Here is a 24,072-nt window from a genome sequence, read left to right as displayed (position 1 = left end):
AACTTGCTTTTGTCTTATGTGTGACATTGAGCATTTTCTAATATATATGTTTGGAGCCATTTTTATTTCTTTTTCTGTGTTTATATCTGAACGTATTTTTATTTCTGTTGTGTTGTCTTTTTCTTATCAATTTGTAGGAGGGATTCATGTGTGAAAAAGTTAGCCATTTCTGATATGAGCTGCCAATATAATATACCATGTTCTTGATTAGGAAGATTCAATATCAAAATCAAACCATAAGCTTTCCCCAAATTGTCTCTTAAGTATAACTCATCCCCACTCCCAGTCCTATTCTAAAAGGCACGTAGAAAAAATAAATGAGTGTGACTGTCAGGAAGATTCTGAAAAAGAAGAATTAGGAGAGAGAACTAGCTTTTCTAGGTATTAAACCATATCATACAGCTACTGTCATGAAAACAATGTAGGGAAAAAAACAAAAACAAAAGCCATGTGGTATTGGTGCAAGACCGAACAAATTAATGGAAAGTTCAAAAAAAAAAAAAAGCAAAATAAATATGGGAGTTAACATATGAAAGTGGTGGCATTTGGAAACAGTGGATAAAAGATGGATTATTAATAAATAGCCTTGGGACACTTAAGAACCCATCTGGAAAAAAATATACAGAGAAACATACCTCTTATCTTCCACCAAAATAAATTCCAGATGGAGCAAAGACTTAATTATAAAAATGCAAAACATAGAAATACTTGGAGTTGGATAATTAAAAAAATAATCTTGGGAGTGAAGAAACAAAAAATCAGAACATGATACATTGGAAATGTAGAAAAGTAAAGGTTTTCTGCTTGGCAAAGCCACCATTAGCCAAGAGAAAAGACGGCAAAGTGGGAGATGTTTAGCAGCTGTTAGCACCGCACGCTCTGGGTGCCTGTGCTTCCCAAAGCCCTTGTTCCTGCTGGGCTTGCTGGGTGGGGGTGCGGTGTCAGGGCCCTCAGCTCAGGGAGCTCCAGCTGAGCTGACAGTGGGCTGCTGCGCTGGCAGCAAGCAGGACGGAAAGACCCAGAGTCCAGGGCCTCAGCGTGCTACGCGGCACTTCCCCACACAGTTATTCTCGGAAGGTGGCGTTCTGGTTGAAAACTTTGGGCTCCTCAGCTGGGATTTCAGAACCGCCTTCCCCTGGAGCCGTGGGCAAGACTGCACTGGAGGCGACCCTGTGGCTGTGGTGCTCCCAGGCCGACGCCTGCCTCTGCCCTGGGTGGGAGCAGACCTTTAGACCAATTCTCAGACCACACCGAGCCGTCCCAGCCCCTCTCCTGTCACCTCAGGGAAGGGTGGCTGCCCCAAAGAAAGCAAAGGGCCGAGGAACGCCTGTCCTGGAGTCAGAGGGACCTGGGGGTTTGTGTGTGGGGACCCGTCTCCCCAGCTTACTGTTTATATATCCCCCCACCCCCAGTTTTGCCTCCCAGAATCTTCCTGCCTCAGCTCTGAAATGGCAACAACCACCTGTGCCTCCCAGGGACGTTATGTGGATTAGATGAAATAAGGCACGAAATGTGCTCAGCAGGACATCTGGGCGTCCTACACATCCCGGTGGTGCTGGTGGAGGTGATTATTAGGGTCGTGTTGGCGGAGAGCCAAACAGAGCGAGAGAGGCTTTACACTGAAGCTCGAGAAAATTCAGCCTCACATAAGGAATACAGTCCTAATTGCTGACATCTGTGCGGCGTGCATGGCTCAGTTCACATGGGGACCTCGTGCCTGTCCCCTCCCTCGCTGCATGCTGGTGATGACTACAGGAAGGATGTCTCTTTGCCCTCACGCTGCAGGTGATGAAACAGGCTTACGGAGGGGAGGGAGGTGCCTTCCCCAGGGCTGGAGAGTCTGCCCTGCCCTCCGCACCTTTCTGCCTGGGGAGGGGCAGCACTGTGCCTGTGGAAGAGGAGAACTGGTCTGCGCGGAAAAGGGGGTGCCGAGGGCAGGAGGACTCTGTGGGTTTCCTCCTAGCCTGGGGACAGGATATTACCAAGCGGGGGACACCCCCATACACATATCCAGTCCAGACAGCTTTTGTTCCGTGACCTTTGATTCGCTTCTCTGTGCGGGTCTAGAGTGCCAGCCCTTTCCACGTTCCTTTTCTTTCTTCTTTTGAGCCTGTGGTTTGTGTTTTCCACTCAGGACGGGCCCGGACTGCTGCCCGGCACATGGCAGGAGCGTTTGGTTTCCGGCGCCCTGACTCCGGCCGCAGGCACTGCTGTGAACAGTATCAGGTTGGAAGCAGCCCATGTGGCCAAGCCTCCCAGGGTGGAGGGACTCATCTGGCAGATTGAGGGGTCTTTTGGACAGGCTTTTCCGGGGTGCTGGAAAGCAGCCACGGTGATGGTTTAGCTCTCTTCAAGATGTCTGCCTTCTGATCCTAAGGGATGAGATAAATTCCTGTCGTCCTATTTCATCCTAATACTAAATTATCACTGAAAAAGAAAACACACCCAGCCCCATCCTGTTAAGTTACCTGCTGGGGTCCATTTGCTTTCATTTGCTCTCCTCCCCCACCCCTTTCCCGTCCTCACTTCCTTCATTTAAACACATGGGAGAAGGAAAAGCTGTGGGGACACTAGGTATGAGGGAAGTGACATGTTTCACCGTCTCTCACAGCTCATTGGCCAGAACTAGTCACGTGATCACACTCAGTAGCAAGGGAATCAGGAAGTACAGCCCCGCCATGTGTCCTGAAAGGTGCTGCTATACCCGTAATGACTACTATGCCCAGAATCCTCCCACTTTTAGGTTAGCATTTCCTTTCCAGCGTTGTCCACATGGTGTCAGATATGGTGTCACATGGTTGTGATATATGCACCCACGCCTGTCTCTGCTGGACCGCTTTGGGTCATCCCAGTAGCTCTTTAATATCCCCTGGTGTGGATGTGCCCGTCATGGCTTAGCCAGGCCCCCGTTTTGGGATGTGTACTCTGCGTCTTCTCCTTTGTTTATATGGCCTTAGTGAATCTCTCTGGGTCGGGAGTGGTTTCTGCCTGTTGATTTTTTCCTTAGTCCCAGCATCCCAGGAGTGGGCTTACTAGGTCAAGGGGCACGGACGTGTTTATCCTTTTAATCTGCTCTTGAATCTGGCTCCCTAGGACTGGACACAGGCCAGGGCTTTCTTAGCTCTTGAGAATTCAGGGTGAAGCCTGTTCTTAAGGAGCCGTACTTGCTGAGTGGGTGTAACTTCTCTGGCTCTTTGAAATAAATTCAGCTTGCAAGTTTCCAGAACTTGGGAGCTGCAAAGTACCTTCATCGTGAGACCATTTAGTCCACTTGGCCCCTTATCCTCCAGGGGAGAAAGGTTATCTACTCTTCCGCCCAGATTGCTGTTTCTTCTCATTAACCCGGTAATTGGACACCGGTTACTAAGAAATTGGGGAATTGAGTGAAGGAGCATTGGTGACAGCTCCCCTTCCCTGCCTGGGGCAGCGGCTGCGGGGGGAGGGGGGCCAGCCACACGTGACCTCTAGCTCCTGACCTCTCAGAGGGTCACTTTGAGGTCCCTTGGTAGTGAGAGTTGCACTTGCCAGGGAAAGGCCTTCCGCCTGCTTTCCCTAAGCCATCTTTTGAAACCAGCCCCACCGAAAAGCACACGATGATGCTGCATTCTCCGAGGCCAGGCTCCCTGTTGAAGCCCGTCCATGAGGTGCCAGACCCAACTTTTCCTTCAAGAGAGACCTGCTTCTGTGTGGCGAAGCCTTTAAACATTGGAGGTGGCAGGTCTGTCCCCGATCCTCAGATCTGTGGAGAGTGCAGAGAATAAATCAGACCTATGCCACTTGCCTTAATCTGAGCTGTTTGGTCTGGACCTTGGTTGAGACCAAACTTCTGATCTCGTGACTTCCATTTGAAGTCACAGCTGAAAACACACCACTCCGGGGTGTGAATTGAGGAAAGGGGATGGAAGGAAAGCCCCAGGCACCCAGGACACCTTTCGGTCTAGAGATTAATTGTCTGGCATTGGCAGGAGAGAGACCTGGGTTCCCACGCAGCTGTAACTATGACCTTGGAAAAGTTCCTCAGCCTCCCTGTGACTCAGTGTCTTCATCTGCCCCTCATGCGCTAAGCGCTTGTTAGCTTAGTGTGTGGCCCAGTGAGAGTTTTATAAATGTTAATCATCATTAACAACGACAGTGAATTTTATTGTGGCAATAAACACTTCGAGGAGTCTAATATGAGCCAGTACAAGTGGCCGAGCTTTGCAAAACTCAAATTCGGGCCTGTACTTGAGCTCTTACTGACAGAAGTCAGGGACATTTCCGCTGGTCAGTAATGTGAATGGTAAGAATAAGGAAATAGAATAGCTGACGTTGATCGAGTGCATGATTAAGTAGGAAAAACATACCTCGTGTGTTTCTCCTTTACACTCACTTTCACACACTCAACACTTCTGACACCAGAGATGTGGGAGTTTTTCTCATACCAGGCAATTCTGTGATGCCAGCTGGGTGTCCCACAGTGTAATGCAATTCTGACACTACCTACCTGGAGCTAGCGTTAGATGCCACATTAGATGCCACAGGTTAAAGGCTCAGTCCCACAACACTGCCTCCCCCAGCCCCCTGCCAATCTCAAGTCCAGATCATTACTGGAACTTCTGAGCAACCAGCTGAAAACGGGAGGGTTTCCTCCGGTTCGATTAATTTGCTAGAGCGGCTCACAGAACTCAGGAAACTAACAGTTCACTTACTGTTTACCAGTTTATTAGAAAAGGGTATGAGAATGTGGGACAGGGTGCAGAGCGTCCGTGCTCTCTCGCAGCGAGCCGCTTACCTCCATGTGTTTCCCAAACCAGAAGTTCCCCGAACCCTGTACCTTTGGGATTTTTATGGTGGTTTCATCACATAGGCATGATCCGTCAGTGAACTCAATTTCCAGCCCCTGTCCCCTTCCTGGAGAATGGGGGTGGGACTGAAACCTTCTGATCATGGCTTGGTCTTTCTGGTGACCAGTCCCCATCCAGGAGCCCACCAAACTTTGCCTCACTAGATAGAACAAAAGCCGCTCCCATCACCCAGGAAATTCCAAGGGCTGGTTATTTGACAACTGTACTCGTTGGCTGGATCTTGTTAAGAGTAGATTTCAAGCCCTGAGACCATGGCAGGTTATTTAACCCTTGTGCCTCTCTCCTGGGTCCCCATGTCAAGCTGTTGTGAGAATTGAATGAGTTAACGTGTGTAAAGTGTTGAGAACAGAGCCCGGCACAGAGCGAGTGTGCAAGAGGTGAGCACTAGTGCTAGTAGGATTGAAACTGAGAGAGTGGAGACCACACAGGCCGGGCTACACCTGCCTGACTCCCACACTGGCTTCTCTTGCAGCCTTCAGAGCCGGGAAGACAGTTGCAGCCCGTTGGGCTGTTCAGGGAGGTGTAGATTGTTTCCAGCAGCCCGTGGCCTCTGCAGTCACGTGATACTTTGCTTTTTCATCCAGAGAGGATGAGCAGCCCCCGACGTGGGGGTGGGAGTCAGTTTTCCTGAGTCCCCAGGCTCTCTGAGAAGCCCCAGGGATGGTTTTCCGTTTCTTTGATATCTAGCTGGTTATTGAGCATGTCAGGGAGCCGTGTGGAAGTTTGAGAGGGAAGGGAGAGCTGGAAGTACAGCCTCGGGGACCCTCTGCCTCTGATCTCATCGCTGCTCACCCTTGCCTCGCCCCACCCCCTTCTCCCCTTTGGGGACGGTGTTAGCCACAGTGGGCTAACAGCTATTGCATACACCACCCAAGTTCTGGCTTAACACACTGAAGATGTAGGAGTTGTTCGTACCACACAGAAGCCCGCTCATGGAAGGTGTCTGGCTCCCTAAGGCCTTGGCATCTTCTGTCGGGTCCTCTGCCGCCTGCCTGCAGAGGAGGCATGAGAGAGGGGCCGTCACGGGCCACCCGTGCCCAGATGCCAGTCTGGGGTCAGTGCTATAGGACAAGCCCTTTTCTGCAGAGGTGGTAGTCTGCGGCACCCAAGCCATTTGGAATTGACAAATACAAGGTGTACGTGATGCCGACAAATTCTGTGTCCCTGCAGCCGCCCCTCTCCCTGGATCACACCTTCCTTCCCCACCCATCTCTGGAGGTCCCATTCGTCCCTCTCCATCCTCCATGGCTTGGCCTAGACACCTCCTCCTCCAGGAGGCTGTTTCTAACCCGCGGAGCAAGAAGGTCACCCCGCTTCGCAGAACCTCCCTTCTAGTTGGTCTGCAAGGTTCACTTTGTTCTTTAAAGCATCCGTTGCATTTAACACACATTTGCCAAGTCTCACCTTGGGGGCCTGTGTTCTAGGTCCTGGGAATGCCAGGCTTCAGCCCTGGTCGTTGGGGTTCCCAAGGTCTTGTATAGGAGTCAGCATTAAAGAAATAACTTTATAATCTGAAGTTATGGTACAATCTTGGGGGGGGTATGCAAAGGATCCTGGGGATATGGGGGAGACCAGGGAGCTCCTGATTCTTCCTGCTTGGGGTGGGGTGAGTTGAGAAGTCTGAAAAAGGATTGAACTTTTGAGTTGGGACTTGAAAAACAAGTGAGGGCTCAGTGTATGGACAGGGTCGCTGGGGGATGGAGTGGGAGGGGGATGTTCCAGGCAGAGGGCACATCATCCTGTAGGATCTGGCACAGCATGTGGCCGTGTCCCTTGCCTGAGTCTGCTTCCAGAGTGAACAGACATGCTCACACGGCTGCCTGAGAGGAGAGGGCAGGGCTGTCCCTGCCCGGCACCCCGGAGGTGCTTGTCCAGTTACTGAGGGGGCAAGCAGAAGCGTTGTCCTGAGCTCAGAGCCCTGCGTGGGCCGAATGTCCACCCTGTGTCACATCTGTAAACGGAATGTTCTAACGCACCAAAATGGTGCTGTGGGGGCACGGGAAACCTAACAGCATCCTCCCTGTGTGAACGGGGAAACTGAGGCACAGCACTGGACCCTGACCAAGTCTCTCTGTATCATAACCCAGCCTGCTCCAGCCCAGAAGCAGCTGAGCTGCGATGGGTTTCCAGGCATCTGCTCTGCCTGTCCTCCCTTCACCAGGTGGTGGGGACGAGAGTCACAACCTGGCTTGCCTTGGCTGCTGGCCTGGGCATCGTTGGGTTGCCCATTTCAAAGTTAGAGGTGACTTTGGGGGCCGATGGGGTTTGCAGGCCTTTGTTTCAGCTCCTCCCGGCCCTCCCCCACCTCTAGTCAGCCTTGCTGCTTAGCTGCTGAGGGAACAGTGGGCCCTTGTTTCTCTGGTTTCTGTGCTCTGAGCGCTGCACAGACAGCATCCAGCATTGGCCGCCCAGAATGGCGTGACTTGGAAGCGAGGTTCCCGCAGACCTCTGCTGGCCACAGCGGGCGGCCCTTTCATTGAGACACCTTGTTACTCACTGAGGGGGACCAGTTAGACCCCTCCCATGGAATAGAACAGCAAGTCCCCGGGAAAGTTCCTTTTCCTGGGGGCAGAGTGGTCAGAAAAACAAAATGACACAATTGAGTGAGTTCACTTCCGCCTGAGCCCCTATTCCCACCCCATCTGGGAAATAAAGACTCTGAGGTGTGTCGCCCCACCCCCATTCCCTCCCAACGGTCCCCTCCTTTGAGGTGTGTCTCCCTTTAAACGTCCCTCCTCTGGGGCATCCTCCCTGAGGGTCCCCTTATGGTGTCCCCCCCCCCAGGCCCTCTGCAGGACCCTCCTGAGGTTTCCTGGGTTCTCAGGGGCCAGCTTGCTCCCCATGGTGCTCCTAGAGCCTGCCTGAGGCCCCTCCTGACGGAGAAGCCTGTCTCCTCCTTCCCAGCCCACGGGGAGAGACTGAAGCCCCCAGGAGGCATTAGCAGGGGGATCAAGGCTTGTCTCCCCCTGAGGAAAGCTGTGCTGGAGAGCCTTTTGGAGACGCCGACAGCTCCACTTAGGGCCTCAGCAAAGATGGAGCAGTGAGAGATGGCTGAGCGGGGACCAGACCAGGCCTGATGTGAGTCCCAAGTTGCTGTTACCGTGGAAGGGTTATACTGGCATAAAAATGCTTGGAAAATACACAAAGGAAGGTGGCCGGCTTCCAGGATTCAACTGTTTACCTTCAGTGGAGCAGCCAGGAACACGGAGAGCTTATTTTCCAAACAGCCCATGGTTGTCAGGTCTACGGGCTTTGGCTAATGCCAGGCAAGGACAAGGCAGGGCCATCTCTTCTGCCACCTCCTTCCCCAGACCCACTGGGACGCCACGGGACAGCTGGACGGCTCTCTTTGGAGATGTGCATGCTGACGGTGATGGAGTTTGTGCCCAGCCCCAGGACGCACTGCCCAGCTCCGCTCGTGTGGCCTGACGCTCTTCCTCTTGGTCATCTATCTTGGTCTGAAAGTATTGGCCTCTTGTTTGTGGAACCCCAGGGTACAGCAAAAGTGGGTTTGTGTCTGTGGCACCTTTTGAGAATTTGCTGTTCTTTGCCTGTATTACCATTTCTCACCGGCTTCTCTACCTTCTTCCAAATTCTGCTTCTTTCTGGGAAGTAGAGTTGGACGGGAATGTAATACCGAATCCACAAACAGAACGAGAAAGTCCCTTGCAGTTTCCTGTTGTGATCGAAGGGGATACTGAGGCACAGGGGATGATGAGCTGGGCTTTTGCACAGCCCCAGGGCACCTGGCTGCCTGGCTGGGGGGCTGAGCCGATGGGTGTTGTGGTTGGCGTCTGTCCAAGCCCCAGCTAGGCCACTTTCTAGCTGTGTGGCCTTGCCTGGTCATTTCCCCATCTGGGCTTTTGGTGTCCTGGTCTGCGAAAGTGGGATTGAAAGTGGGATGTCATCCCCAGCTCCTGGGCTTGCTGTGAGGACAAGTGCTGCTTTCTTTCCCCGTCCAGGAGCCCTAGAAGAGCTGGTCGCCTTCTCAGCTGGTCTGTCTTTTGTTTTGTTTTGCACACAGGCTAGTCACCACGGCAAGGGAAATCTTCATTTGTGAGGTCCATGGATTTATTATTTTTTTAATAGGGGAAATCCCTTAACATCTTTCCTGGCAGACAACAAAAAAGAGGAGTTAAGGCTATCAGCAGGAAAGAGCTGGTACATTCTGAAGGTTTAACTGAAAAAGAGTTTAAATAAGGAAGACGACAAGGTCTGGGCAGGGTCACAGGAGCCAGCAGCAGGTGGTGAGGTACCCGGGAGTGGCGAGCTGTCGCCACCCCAGGCCTAAGGCGACAAAGAGAGGGTGGTACGGGAGCCCTAGAAACAGCAGTGGCCTGGGAGAGGGGGACTGGCTGCTGCCAGTAGTGTGGCGGGGGAGTGTGGACGGTTAGCAAACTCCCTGACTTCTCTCCTGCTCTCTCCCATCTTCTGCTGGCGCCGCCAGTTGGCCACATTCCGTCAAAAGCCACAGGACAGGCAGGTGGTTGTGGCTCTAGAGGACAGCTTCCCAGGGCATGGGCATCAGGATGGGGGCACTAAATAACAAGCAGAGTTTCATATCTGGGTTTGCATTCCATCTCCACCGCTTTCTCACCACGAGACCCTCGGCCGGTTTCCGAAGTCTCTGTTCTCCATCCATCCTCCTCATCTGTGAAATCGCTTCTCATCGCTTGGTTGGAAAATAAAATGAAAAAAATGCACGCTAACTTTTTAGCATGGTGCCTCCTAGAGCTGTTGTTCGTAGCTGTCATTGTGATTTCTTTACTAACAACTTTGAACCAGTCAGCCTTGAATCCCAGAGGGAGTCCCACTTGGGGGTGGGGCTGGTGGCCTCATCTGGCCTCTATTGAGGCCATCTGGGGGGTCAGCCAGGTGCCAGGCTGGCGCCTGCTGCCTCCAAAAGACCTGGCCTTGCAGGTGGTGGTGGCCGCGTGCCGGCCGGCAGACACCTGGCGGGTCAGGAAGCGTGGGGTCAGGCTGCCCCGACTGTTGGCAGGTGCTCCTGCCTGGGGGTCAGGTGATGCCGGCTGCCAGCCAGCAGCTCTGGCTCCCGCGGGCCTGAGCTTCCTAACCTTATGCTCTTGAAAAAATAAACACGTTCGTTGCTAGTGGAGCAGAGTGAACGATGCCTCACCGATCCCAGGCAGCCCTTGCTCCTTCACTGTTTCAGTGTCATAAGCCCCAACTTCAGTGTGAGGTACAAGCTGCTGGCCTCTCAAAGCAGCAGCTCCCAAGTTCATGGAGCTCATAGCTTTGCTGAGACTTTTGTGTGGTTTGCGGAGTGTCCTCTTGGATCTCAGTACAGATCTGGCCGTGTGACTTCACCTCATTGAGCCCTGCTTTCCTTTCTTGAAAAATGTATGTTGTTGGACATATGTGTTCAGTAAATGCTTTCTCTGTAAAGTGATTTCACAGCAGTGCTCGCCTGCCCTGTAGGTACTTGGTCACCTTGATTTCGTGTATGTGTCTTCTGTACCCCAAGGGCTTGGGGACAAAGAGGTACAAACACGGGGTCTGATCTGATGGAGTTGTAGGATCTTAGCGGGCTCATCTCGTGTGTCCTGTCTATGTCCCATGAGTGCCAGTTGTCCTGCTCCCTCTCTCAGTGCTCCAGGGACATGCGCGGGGGGGGGGGGGGGGATAGAATGGGACAGTGGCACAGGTGCTGAAGTTCTTCTCTGTGTCCGCCCCCCTCACAGCTGAACCTTAGCCAGCCAATCGAGGAGCAGGGCCCCCTGGATGTCATCATCCACAAGCTGACCGATGTCATCCTCGAAGCCGACCAGAACGACAGCCAGTCCCTGGAGCTGGTGCACAGGTTCCAGGTGAGTGAGTGAGGGCGGTGAGGAGGGAAGGCCCGGGAATGGCTCTGTGTGTTTCTGGCAGTGCCCTCCACAGCAGTGGCTCTGCCAGGCCAGGCACCGCCCTGCCAGGGCCTCCATCTCGTTGGGTGTGAAATGGGATTGAACCAGGGCATGCTTGGCACACCCCGCCCTCTACCTGTACAGACATGATTTACTCCTCAGGGCACTGCCGAGTCCAGATGTGGGCCCACATCCTCAGCGCGTGCACACACACACACACACACACACACACACACACACACACACACACCTGCACACACGTGCACACATGCGCACACACACACACACCTGCACACATGCACACACACATGCACACACGCGCACACGTGCACACACACATGCACACACACAGCCACAGCCAGTGGTTCTGACTTGGCACAAGGGCTGGAACCTCTTGCCATGCTGGCAGAAAGGGGCACTTGAGGTCTTTTGACTTGGAACAGCTACATTGGGCCCCCGAGTCCTGCCTCAGTGGAGAACCCTTGTCTGTGCTCATTACTTCGACCCCCCCCCCCCCTCTGTGGGCCCCATTTCCCCCGCGGCCTGGGTCATGACCCCATGGTGACCCTCCTGCCCCCTTGGGAGGCGTGGCCTTTGCCACCACCTACTTGCCCTGTGTTTTCTCTGTTGTGGACAAGAATGTGACTCATTCCCCTGGAAAGTGGCTCCATGGTCATGAAAAACAAGATCATATTATCAGTGAAAATGCAACTGAAATAGAGGGCCTCCCTCGTGGGAGCGGACGCTTGAGCCAGCACTTTTCAGGGTGTGATAATTAGAGACCTGACCTCCCGTCTTTCTTGATCAGGACAAAGGGGACTGTCAGTGCCACACAGTAGCTAGCCCTCCTTCTGACAACCTTTTTTTCCTCCCCTGTGTTCAGGGACTGTGACCTCAGCCTCCCTTTCTCCACCGTGGCTCTCCCCTCCTGCGGACTCTGCCACTGATTCCCGCTTCTGCGTGTACGTGGCCCCAAATGCACTTAAGGCCTGTTTGTGGTCCTCTGCCTGGAGGAGGGTGTGCTGTCCCCGTGTGGTGCCCTCCAGCACCTTTGCCTTGCCAGCAGCCTGAGTGTCTCCCGACGGCTGGAAGCCATAGGGAAAGAGGCGTGTTCGGGCTCCTCTGTGACCTCACCTAGCCTCGGTTTTCTTACTGTAAAAATGATGTTAGTGCCGGGAAATCCTCACACAACGTTGGGAGGAATAAGGGACACAATGCACATAAAGTGCTTCACACAGTGCTCTGGCCCCAGTGAGTAGTTAGTAGGAGGTCGATGCCATTTGATCACATGACCTCCCTCAGCCTTAGCTTCCTCTTCTGTAAAATGGGCATGCTGATTGTTCCTACTTTTCAGGGTGGGCACATTGCTTTGAGGAGTAGTGTTCTGGTACATTAAAGTGCCTAATGTTTGCCGAGTGCTTCCAGTTGCTCCTGCTCTGATGACTTCTGGTATGGCCACCATCATTGCTTATGTTCCTACTATCCTCTGAGATAAAGGACTACAGCCCCCAGCCAGCCCTGTGCCCTGGAACTTAGGGAACAACTACCCTCCGTGACTGCAATGCCCTCCTCCCCCCAAACACACACACACACACACACACACACACACACACACACACACACCCCTCACAGCGCAGGGCAGGTGATCACTGAACAGTAAAGAGGAACGAGGTCCCCTGTGTTCCTGGTCTTGACAGAAAAGGTCACAGAGAGAACATGCCAGGGGGATATGGGGACGTATAGCATACGAGGTGTGATCAAAGAATATGGTGAATGTTTAAATTTTAAAAATTTGTTATAGTGAAAGACACATTGCCATTAGTCCAACTTAAAATACTCCCCCTCGCTTCGAACACACTTATCCCATCGTTCTTGCCACTTTCGGAAGCAGCTCTAGAAGTCATCTTCTGTGAGTGTCTTTAGTTGTGCTGTCGTGGCTGCCTCGATGTCCTGAATCATTTTGACTTAGGGAAGAGCCAGAAGTTGCACGGTGCCAGATCTGGTAAATAAGGTGGATGAGGACACACTGTAATGATTTTATTTGACAGAAATTGACGTACCAGAAATGATGTGTGACACGGAGTGTTGTCATGATGGAGGATAATTTACGGCACACTTTAAAACACACCTTCTCTCAACCATAGCTCACACCCGACTGACTGCACAGAACAAATTGAAATCTGTCACACACTGTTACTAAGGTAGGACGTGCCACTTCCCATATTGAAGATCCCTGCCTTTCTGTTGGATGGCATTCGGCAGCAGCCTTCACCGTATTTTCTGATCACAACGGAAAGGCTCCGTGTCACACATCGCTTTTGGTACAGCAATTTCTGTCAAATAAAAACATTACGATGTGTCCTCATCCACCTTACTCATCTGATTTGATACCTTGCGACTTCTGGCTCTTCCCCAAAGTCAAAATGACCATGAAAGGTAAACATTTTGAATTGATTCAGGACATGGAGGCAGCCATGACAGTGCAACTAAAGACACTCATGAAAGAGGACTTCCAGAACTGCTTCAGAAAGTGGCAAGAGCTATGGGATATGTGTTTGAGGTGAGGGGATGCATTTTGAGGGGGATTAATGGCAGTATGTCTTTTACTATAATAAATTTTCACCGTAAACATTCACTGTATTTTTTGATCATATCTTGTAAGGGTTTCAGCCACTGGGTGCTTTTCCCACGGAGGTCTTGGCTGGGTCCCTGGAGTCTGTCCCACCCAAGGCACACCTCCCCAAGCCAGTCCTCAGCTGACTGAAGTGACCTCAGGATAACCTTCCAGCCTTGGGATTTCTGGGATAAATTTTCACTGCAGTCTGTTCTGCATGAAGCCGGATATCTGATAAGGCTAGGACGTTTCCTCCTTTGTGAAAAGAACAATCCTTTGGGGAAAAGGGTGACAGGCTGCACTTTCCAGAGGCCCCAGGAATAGAGGAGACAGGCGGGGGCTGGTGTAGAGAAGGACCAAGGGTCGCCTGGTGAGGGACAGGGAAGAGGCCGGGTCAGCAGCCCGCAGGCTGTCTTTCCCCCAGGCACCGTCGACCTGTCACTCTGTTCTGCCTAAGATAGGAGAGTCAAGTCCAGGGCCAGACCAGGTGGACTGACACTTGACCTTGATCACATGTTGTTTTCAGATTCCTGTGATAATATTTTTGAGACATTAGCAAGGAGGCATTGGCTTAGGAGGGGCATAGGGAGGGCAGAGGCTGAGGAAAGTCGGTTTCAGAGGTGGGAAGCAACGCCCAGGGCTTGGGTTTGCAAAGCTGGCCTTTCCGCATTTTTTTTTTTTTTTTTTTTTTTTTAAGATTTTATTGGGGAAGGGGAATAGGACTTTATTGGGGAACAATGGTCAAATTGTTGTCCTTTCAGTCTTAGTTGTGGAGGGCGCAGCTCAGCTCCAGGTCCAGTTGCCGTTGCTAGTTGCAGGGGCACAGTCCACCATCCCTTGCGGGAGTCGAACCGGCTCCAACCAACTGAGCCATCTGGGAGCTCAGCGGCAGCTCAGCTTAAGGTGCCGTGTTCAATTTTAGTTGCAGGGGGCACTGCCCACCATCCCTTGCGGGAGTCGAGGAATTGAACTGGCAACCTTGTGGCAACCTTGTGGTTGAGAGCCCACGCTCCAACCAACAACTGAGCCATCCGGGAGGCAGCTCAGCTCAAGGTGCCGTGTTCAATCTTAGTTGCAGGGGCCAGAGCCCACCATCCCTTGCGGGACCCGAGGAATTGAACTGGCAACCTTGTGGTTGAGAGCCCACTGGCCCATGTGGGAATCGAACCGGCAGCCTTCGGAGTTAGGAGCACGGAGCTCTAACAGCCTGAGCCACCCGGCCGGCCCTCTTTCCGCATTTTGTTGTAAGAGAACAGTATGGTGGTTTGCCCCAGAAGGGGCTTAGCTCAAAGGGCCTTTTCCAGAGGCCATGTTCAGGCCCCTGGGAAAGTGGTTGGGGATGGGTTGAGATAGATGAGTTTCTGATGGCCCTAAAGCACTCTGGCCCCCCCACCCCCACCCCCCTGCATTAAGCCTCCAGGGCCCCAGGGTGGATTGGAATTCTCAGAAGTTAAGCTTTTATTCTGGCCGCCCTTCTGGATAGGTGGGAGGGTGTGGGCGTGGCTGGTTGTCACAGAAATCGCCCTTAAGCTTTTTAAATTATTATTTTTTTAATACTGGCCTCGAGGTCTTGGCTAGGGGAACCATCGGGATGATTCAGTTTTTTTTCTGTGCCAAGTTCATGTGGAGCTAGCAGCCTGGTGCCGCCACGGCTCTGCCTGAGATGCAGTTATCAATGAACAGACCTGGGCAGTGGTCCCTCGAGTGCTGTGCTCACGTGGGCCCGTGGGGCTGGGGCAGTGGGAAGGCCCCTGTCCCAGGGCTTAGGGGTCTCCTGGCCTCTTAAGCTGCTTCCTCAGGGGAACAAGAATCGTCTCACTGTGGTATTCAAGGCCACCTGTGAGGTGTGGGCAGGGGTGGTCCCCTTCTGCTGCCCCTTCCAGCTCCAGAATTGCCCAGCAGGGCTTCAGTGACTGTGTCCCACGAGGCATGTGGAACGGTCTGGGTGGGTCTTCCTGGGGTTCTCCCAAATAAGCTTTGAAGGGAACGTTTGAGTCTAAACTGTCACCTCTTCTCCCCATCTTGATTAGCAGGAAGGGTATCAAGTGTCCCCCAAGTGGTCACTGGATCCCTAATCTGAACACAGGGCACTTCCTCTGCAGGGGCACACAGTTTCCCGAGTAGCATCCGCGTGAGCTGCTGGCCCAGCGGAGGCCGAGACGGACACCAGGAGCCCCAGAGTGATGAGTTAGGAGAAACACACACATCTTGGCTTGAAACCTGTCAGTGCCCTCTCGTTGAGGTCATAATCAAGAATGTAATCTCTAACGTGGCCTGTGGGGGCTGCACAGTCTGGCCCCCACCTTTCTCCCGAGCCTCACCGTGTCCCACCCACCCCTTCCTTGCTGTGCTGGCCGTCCCACTGCAGCTCCTCACGCTCTGAGCTCTTGGCCACCTCCACGCCTTTGCACAAGCCATTCCCTTGCTTGGAATTCCATTCCCACCCCAGCTCTGAGGTCACATACCCCTTCCTCAGGGATGTCTCCCTGATTATCTAAGGACATACCCCCCACCTACACCCTCATAACGCTACTGTTCCCTTCCTCCTTTTGCAAGGTCGTAATTGTTTATTGGTTGCTACTGCCAGTCTCTCCACTTAGGGGTTCGCTCCCAGGGGTGGGGATTGCATCTGCTTCAAGCCCACCTGGCATCCCCGTGGCCTCATTGGTGCCTGGTGCGTAGGAATTGGGCCTGCGTGTCTGTGGCGTGAAAGAGCCTTGTGGTTGTTGGTCCTTGGAGGGACGGAGTGGCTCCAGCGGGCAGTGGGGAGCAGGCGTGAGCGGGAGGCCGCTCAGGGCTCAGGAGGCCACAGCGCTGCTGTTGGGTGCGTGTGGCCTGGCTCTGTCCTGAACAGCAGGACGATAAGGCTGGAGCAGGGCTTTCAGGCCCCCTGTGGAGCTGGGACTTCATCCTGTAGGCTGGGTGGGGGTGGGGTGATAAGATCAGATTGGATTGGAATGAGAGAGGCCCTGCTTGGTGGGGGGAATTGCCAGTGCAAGATGAACTCTGAGCCCTGAGGACACCAGTCATTGGAGCCTGGCAGTTTCTAAGATGCAAAGGGCACTCGTGCCACTGGAGGCACCGCAGTGCCCCCTGCACACCCCATGCCTCCTGGTCCTGAGCGCCCTCTCTCAGCGGTGACAGGCCAGCCTTTGAGTAGCCTGGGCCTGGCATACAAAGGCCCACGCAGGACGATGCCCCACTCACCTCACGGGTTCCTCTCAGCTGTCTGTATGCAATGGAGCTGGGTCGGAAGCTCTTTATGGGAGGCAGAGAACTCACACTTTGCCTGCTGTTCTTTGCATTGTTTTACCCAAAAGGAAACCGTTGAATCAACCTTTAGTAGCCCGGGCTGACAGGTCATCGTGACAAAGGGAAGAAAACGCAGGGAAGCTTGTTCTGGCTCTTACTTTCTGCCCCAAAGTGCCCCGTGCCCTGGACTCCCACATTTCAGTGGCCACACCGATCCCGAAGGCTGCGGCTGCCTCAGGGCGTTGGGGGAGCAGGACCCACCTGCAGGACAGGGAGCCACACGGGGGAACAATTTTACAGCAGCCGCACGGGGCTCTTTTCTTCTGAAAAAATGAAGCAGACAATTAAACTGCCCCGCGGGGTTGTTGTGGGGAGGAACCAAATGAACACTCACGTCGCCCTGAGAACAGTGCCCGGACCACTTGCCTTTTAGTGGTGATGACGCGGGAAGCCCTCGGCCCAGGTGTAGCACTTGTGACCACTCATTATGTCACTGTGTTATTATTATCAAGCCACAACAGGAGTCCTGCTCCAGCTGTCTTGTCTGTGGCCGTCGCTCCCAGCCAACTGGAGAGTTTTTCGTTGTAATTGGAGGCAACAAGGCGGCGATATGAAAGTGTCCCCAAATGGGAGCTGTGCTCTGTGACAGGGGAGCAGAGTGATTTTAGCTTACGAGGCAGGACCGGGTGGGTATTGGGTCCTGGGCGCTGTGCCAGGCTCCACCCGTCACCAGCTGACCCACCTGGGCCTTGCTTGCCCCGTCTGCCCCACAAGGAACATGCCAGGATGGCAGTGTACGATGGTGGCATTGAGGGCAGTGGTATGTCGCTCAAAAGGCGGCTGCTGTGAGCAGTGGGGAGCACCTCCCGGGCCACCACTCCACTTCGCTCCGGGCCCCGGGGCTCAGAAATGATTTCCCAACTGCACGGAATCAAGCCGTGTCAACCTCAGATGTTTATTGAACCGCGGTCCAGCAGCACAGGCTCCGTGTTGTGATGGCAGGGATGGAGCGCAAGGAGAGGAGACACAAGTTTTTGTTGTCCTAGGTGTTCTGATCTGAGTAGGAAGATAACAGCTAGAGCTGTCAGAAGGTACGTGAGTTTCTGTTCCTTTTGAGGGCAGAGCCTGGCAGTGTGTGGGCCTCCTGCTTGGTGGGGTCAGTGTAAGAACTGGTGCCAGCGAACGATACAGGTGGTCACCATGGAGCCGTGAAGAGGCCACTCTTTCCCGAGTACGCCCCAGGTGACCCTCTCTGGTTTGGACACTCCACGTGTCTTATCTGACTTGGTGCTTTTGTCAGTCCCTGAGAAGATGGAATTGCTTCCCCATTTTTTGGGCGAGGAAACTAAGGGCCAAGGAAGTTAAGTCACTTTGTGTGGGTTCACTCAGTCAGAACTCTGCTCCTGCTTTTTTCAAATAGGCCTCAGGGGGTTTTTGGCTGGCAGCTGATAGACCCCTGGGGGGGGGGCGAGGGCCAGTGATTCAGGGTCATCCGAGGAAAAGGTCACCATCTGGGGTTGCATCTGACATAGCTGGGGCCACGTGATGAAATGTTGGCCGGCTGATGCCAGGGGAGGCAGAGCTGGGCATATCTGGTAGCCCTGGCCCCAGAGGACAGACCCTGTCCTGGGGTGGCGGTGAGGTCAGCGTCTGAATGACTGCAGCCCTCAGTCACAAGGCCACTCCCTCCCATGGAGGAGATGGCACACAATCTGTCCATTGTGTGCCCAGGCCAGGCAGGCAGTGGCTGGGAACCGTTCTTTCTGCCCCGGGGTGTTGGTGCCATTTAGTGCCATTAGCAGTCTTAGGGCCTTTTCCTGTGTGGAGAGGAAGGCTGGCCCCCCAGGCAGACCCGCGACTTTATGACCCTGTTACCAGCCTGGAGCAGAGCTGGACTTTGCACAGCCCTGGGTGGTGGGGGTGGTGGGGGGGGTGGGGGGTGGTGGGGGGATGGGGGGTGGTGGTGGGGGGTGGGGGGGTGGTGGGGATGGGGGGGTGGTGGGGGGGTGGTGGTGGTGGTGGGGGTGGGGACAGCCTCCCCAGAAGCCTAAGCTCTGACCCAGCACACTGGCGGGGGCCCGTGTGTGTGTGTGTGTGTGTGTGTGTGTGTGTGTGTGTGTGTGTGTGTGTACAGTCAGTGTTTTACAGTGTAGAGTTTGAGGTATGTTGGGTTTTAATACTAATGTTTATGAATAATACATTTTCCCAACGTTGTAGAAAGAATTTCTGCATATATTATTTCAGGGTTCCTTATCCCTGGCACTGTTGACATTTTGGGCCAGAGAATTCTGTATTGTGGGGGGGGCTGTCCTGTGCATAGTGGGAAGTTCTGCAGCTCCACCCACTAGATGCCAGTAGCACCCCCACCCCTTGTGACAACCAAAAATGTCTCCAGACACTGCTGAATGTCCCCTGGGGGGCAAATTCGCTCTCGCTCAGACCCCCTGCATTTCTGGGAGCAGAGCAGCACTCAGTCGGTAAAGCCGCTCCTGTTTTCAGAGCGTGGGCACGGAGCTCATCAGGCAGAGCACCTGGATTTTGGAGATCGGGGTCTCTGACCAGAGGTCTGTTGTCTCGTGGGTTCTTCAGTAACACCTGCGGCAGAAATGTCACCCTCTTCCATTTCTTCTCCTGCCCTGTGTTGGGACCATGCATCCTAATTTGCTTCCGTGCTGCCCATGTGGGCTGTGTGCCCACGATAAAGCCCCGTGTGGCTTCCTTTGACCTCGTGTCATAAATCACAAAGCCTCTTACTGGCCAAGAGGAAAGCTGCCCAGGTAGCCACGTGCTGGCTTCTGCTGACCTCGGTCCCCGGGGTTGCACAGAGCCAGGCACAAGGGCCTTCTCTGAGCCCCGCCCTGTACAGCCCATGCTGACAGGGTCTTGTACCCCCCGCCTCGGGCCTCCCATGTCCCCTGGCTTCCCGCTCCTGACCTGGCCCATACCTCGCAGTTTCTCCATTGATCTGTGAGATCTTTCATCAAATAATTATTGTCATTCACTCAGCAAGTTTTACTTGAGCACTTACTGTGTGCCAGGAATCATAAAAGACATTGCAGATCCAATAGACAGATGAGGTGGACGCAGCTCCTGCCGCACAGAGTTGTATTTGTGCTTGTTTGTGGGAGGAGGGAGGGTCTAAGGGTGATGCCAACAATAGAAAAGTAAATGGAGAAAGTAACATAGTCTCTGACTATGGGAAATTCTAGGAAGAAGTAAAAGGCAGGCTTGTGATAACCGGGAGGTTCTTGTCACCTTGTCCTGCAGCCTCTCTGAGGAGCTGACACTTGAGCTGAGGCCTGAAAGGCCTGATAAGCAAAGGGAGACAGGGGAGCAGGCCGAAGGGGCAGCGTCTGCCTCAGCAGGATGGGCACAGGGGCCTGAGGACCTGGAATGAGCTGGTGCAGCCAGAGCACAGTGGTTGGGGGACTGTGTGCACACTGCACATGCCTGGTGGCCTGGGTTAGAGGAGGGCTGAGGTGTGTAGCAGGAAGTGGGACAGGGGTCGGCAGTGCCAGGGGTCGTTGCCGGGGTCACCCCCTTGCCAGCAGTAGCTTCCTGTGTCCTTATGCAGCCAGAAGCTGGGAAGGCTGTTGTGGCTGAGTGCAGAGGTGAGGGGCCCAGGTGGCCTCTGGCCTGAGCGGCCCTTGGTTGTTGGAGAGTTCAGCAGCTTACTGCAAACTCTGCTCTGGCTCCAGATGGGGCCTCTCACTCCGCTGACAGCAGTGTCCGTGTCCCCAGTTCTGGCTGTAATGCTTACACATGCATCGATGCAGGCCGGAGCCTATGGGCCGTAGGGAGGCCTTGGCTGGTTCTGGGAACTGAGAGTGGGACTCTGGCTGGAGGGCTGTTGGGTGGGGTAGGCCGAGCAGGCCTGCATCCTGGGAAGCCACCTGAGAGCAGGGGCTGCTCCACAGGCCCACCTGAGCAGGTGTGTGGAGAAGGTACATAGGGGTTAAGACAGGTGCTTAAGGAATGAAGGGTTTGCTGCTGAGCTGGGGTGGAAGCAAGTTCCTATGACCTGGGACCAGGCAACCCTTTCTGGTCCTCACTTTGCTCAGCTGTCAGCTGTGACGGTCGGGCCAGATGACCAGGGAGACAGTGATCCCAGAGTGCAAATGCCAGCCTGTCCTGGTTTACTGTCAGCCTGTGAGGAGATGCCTTCTCGGGACCACCGCTCAGCCCTTCACTTCCCTTTCCCAGCTCCCAGGCTGTATGTGGCCCTGGTGTTTCTGTTTGCCTAGAGAACCTGAGTAGTGCTGTGGCATGTGACAGGGCATGTGACATTTGTCAGGTGAACAGCCTGGCTGGGCTCCTTGCCAGCTTCCCATTGATAGGAGATGGAGAATGCTTATAAGTTGGTACTTAGAGGTTTGGTGCTGAAATCTGGGGACAGAAAGGGAGGTATTGTTTTCAGTGGGGGGCCTGGGAAAGGGGGGAGAAGGTATTTGCCGTCTCAGATAATAGTGTTCAGTTTGCGTCCAGCCCTCCTGCAGCATTCTGGCTTGTATTTTGGCAGGGACTACATTGTTTTTCATGGACTTTCCTGTCACCTCTGAACAGCAGAGTTTCTCCCCCATGAGGACCACGATTTCTCCCATTCCTGCTCACACTACTGGCCAGATAGATGGCTGAGCGAGGCTTGTGACGCCTCAGATGGCCTGGGAAGATGACCCAGGTGAATGGATAGTTGTGGGGGGTGTCTGCCTTCAGGTGGGGGTGACCGTGACCCGGAGGCCACCACAGGCACACTGAGGCAGGTGTGCAGAGACACACGCAGGAGAACCGGTTGTCTTTCTGGGTGCTCAGGCCCAACCTGCCCCACACAGGCGCTCTCTTTGCACATTCCCCCATCTGGGAAGGGGTCTCTTTTGCTCTGTCGGTGGTGCGTGTCCTGGAAGCTGGGGCCTGGGTGCTCCGACCTTGCTTGTCCTTTCTAAACCCCTGTTCTTTGAGTGACCCTGTTGTCCACCAGCAGCGAGGGGTGGGGGGTTATTGCTGGTCATCTGCTCCAAGGACGCTTGCTCTGCCCCCCCCCCCCCGCCCCCTCCCCGGTGCTCCAGTTTCTCCCATCTCAAGCCCAGCCTGGGGCAGTGAATTTCCCCTATGCCGTCTCTGCATGGCTCCCAGCCATCCCAACTGACTTATTTTGGTAATAGGTAACATGTGCGTACAGAACAAATTCGAGAAGAGTGTCCTCCCGGTTCCTGTGTTGGGGCAGCTGTTAGTTCCAGTGGCCTTGAACCTTTTCAGGGGGTTCTGTGTATGTGAACAAAGATGGTTTTCCTGTCCTATGCAGACCATTGTTCTGTACAGTATACCTTGGAAATGATTTTCATATTGATTCTTCAGGCGGCCTCCTCCTTTTGAATGGCTGTGTGGTATTCCATTAAATGACCTTAATAACCTTTTTAAAAAAATTTTTATTGGTGAATATTGGGGAACGGTGTGTTTCTCCAGGGCCCGTCAGCTCCAAGTCCAATCAATTTAGTTGTGAAGGGCGCAGCTCAGCTCCAAGTCCAATCTCCGTCTTCAATCTAGTTGCAGGGGGCCCAGCCCACCATCCCATGCGGGAATTGAACCGGCAACTTTGTTAAGAGCTCTCACTCTGACCAACTGAGCCATCCGGCCGTCCCAGCAGCAGCTCAGCGGCAGCTCGTTGTCTTCAGTCTGGTTCTGGAGGGCGCAGCTCACTGGCCCATGTGGGAATCGAACCCGCAGAGCTTGAGCTGTAACCAACTGAGCCATCCAGCTGCCCCAACAAACTTTTCTTAGGCAGTTCTCTACTGGTAGATGTTTAGGACATTTCTGATCGTGCTTTAGAGACTCGCTCCAGTGATTGAAACGCCGTTACATGTACATCTTTGTGCACATGTGGGGAATTCTGTGTGATGAATACCTAGAAATAGAAGTGCTGAGCTTACGCATTCATAATTTTGGCCGTCGCCCAGTTTCTCCATAGAAGTGCTACCAGTGAAACTACAACCAGCCAAGTGCTGGTGTGTGTTCCACCACTTTGGGAGGTGTTTTCTAATCAGTTTAGTTTGGCATGGAGTCGCAGAGGATCGGACAGTGCCAGGATGCTAGCGATCACCTCCTCGGCCTGTTGTTCTAGGGCCCTGGGCAGGGCAGCGTCTGTGCCAGGCTCACACAACCTGTTTGGACCTCGAACCCGGGCCACCCTGCTTCTGTCTGGTGCTCGTGTGCTCACACTCCACCTTTGTCTCCTGCAGTCCCTGTGCTGTAAGGGCCTGTAGTTCAGTGGGTTTAAATAGTGGACCTGAGGGGCAAAGTGCATCGTAATTTTCCTTTCACCGGCTCTGCCAAATCCTAGAGATAATACTGTGTGCAAAGGTCAGACAGCAGCTCAGTCCTTCCCGACTGGGGAAGTCCTGCACTCATGTCCCTGAGGCCAGCACTGTGTCACACGCCTGCTCTGGCCTCGACCCTTTAAGCTGGGTCCCTGGCCCTCACACAGGGCTGGACTGGTCACTGCAGACCTCAGAGCTGGCCTCGTCACTCCCCAGCTCGGGACCCTATTGCTTTAGGATCCAGTCCAGATTCCTCGGCTGGGCTGTCTCTGGCTGTCTCTCCTGGCCTCTGCGTGAACGGAACCTCCCCGAGAGACCTGCGTCCACCCAGCCACCCTTGGCTCCCTCACCTCATGCCTTTGCCTCTGCTGTCCCCTCCTCTTGGAATGCCTTTCCTTCTCAGCCCACGCCTGTGGCCCTTGGTGGCTCGGCGTTAACTGGCCTCTGGAAGCCCTTTCTCTTCCCTCCTCCTCACCAATATTCCTGTGCCCTCCCATAGGGCAACACTCCCCTACTCACTTATCACCTGTCAGCTAGGCCTGTGCCCCCTGAGGACCCCCTGAGGGTGAGTGGAATGTGGCTGCTCTGTGGCTGTAGAGGTTCTTCCCCCGCCCCCTCTACACACACACACACACACACACACACACACACACACTCTCTCTCTCTCCTTCAAGGCTCTCAGGCTGGGTGCTGAGGCAATAGACTTCTCTCTAATACAAACGAAGGTTGATGAAGCCCAGGGTGTCTGCTGTTGGGGAAGCCCACCCTCCCAAGGAGCCATTGTAGACGTTAGAGAAGCAGCGCGTGAGGTGATGCCCTCTACATGCCAGGGCAGAGTCTGCGAGACACGGAGGGTCATCGTAGTGACTACACAGAAAGACGGGAAGGTCTTGCTAATGAGCAGGTGTCTGTCCCTGACCTGGAGCCATTGTCTGTCACTCGTGCCCTCGTCCTGTTCACGCTTCCCTGGTGGGCATGTGTCTCCCTGCCCCGCCGGGAGAGGGTCCCCTGCAGTCACTGTGCTGCTTGCTATGCGTATGCTCACGGGCACAGGTCCTGGGCTCCCGTGTCTGCATGTCCTGGGCCTAAGGTGACAGTCTGGCCTCGTGCAGGGGCCTAAGAGCTTTTGTTGTTTGTTCATCACATCATAGAATCAAAGCATCCTAGGACTTAAAAGTCGGAAG

General features: G+C 53.9%; 1 protein-coding gene across 3 annotated transcripts in view; it reads left to right on the top strand.

The window, feature by feature from the left end:
* Nucleotides 1–24,072, top strand: part of ITPK1 (inositol-tetrakisphosphate 1-kinase) — a 155,033-nt gene that overhangs the window by 78,955 nt on the left and 52,006 nt on the right. For all 3 annotated transcript variants that reach the window (XM_019745416.3, XM_074327020.2, XM_074327024.2), the window contains one exon: nt 10,547–10,672. In XM_019745416.3, coding sequence (XP_019600975.1) covers nt 10,547–10,672 — 126 coding nt within the window. The remainder of the gene's footprint in view (nt 1–10,546; nt 10,673–24,072) is intronic.

The sequence above is a fragment of the Rhinolophus sinicus genome, chromosome 3 (assembly GCF_057876585.1).
Source record: "Rhinolophus sinicus isolate RSI-liver-muscle chromosome 3, RSI-T2T, whole genome shotgun sequence".
NCBI classification, from domain to species: Eukaryota; Metazoa; Chordata; class Mammalia; order Chiroptera; family Rhinolophidae; genus Rhinolophus; species Rhinolophus sinicus.
The sequence above is the reverse complement of the archived record's forward strand: the minus strand, read 5'-3'. Positions and strand labels throughout refer to the sequence as shown.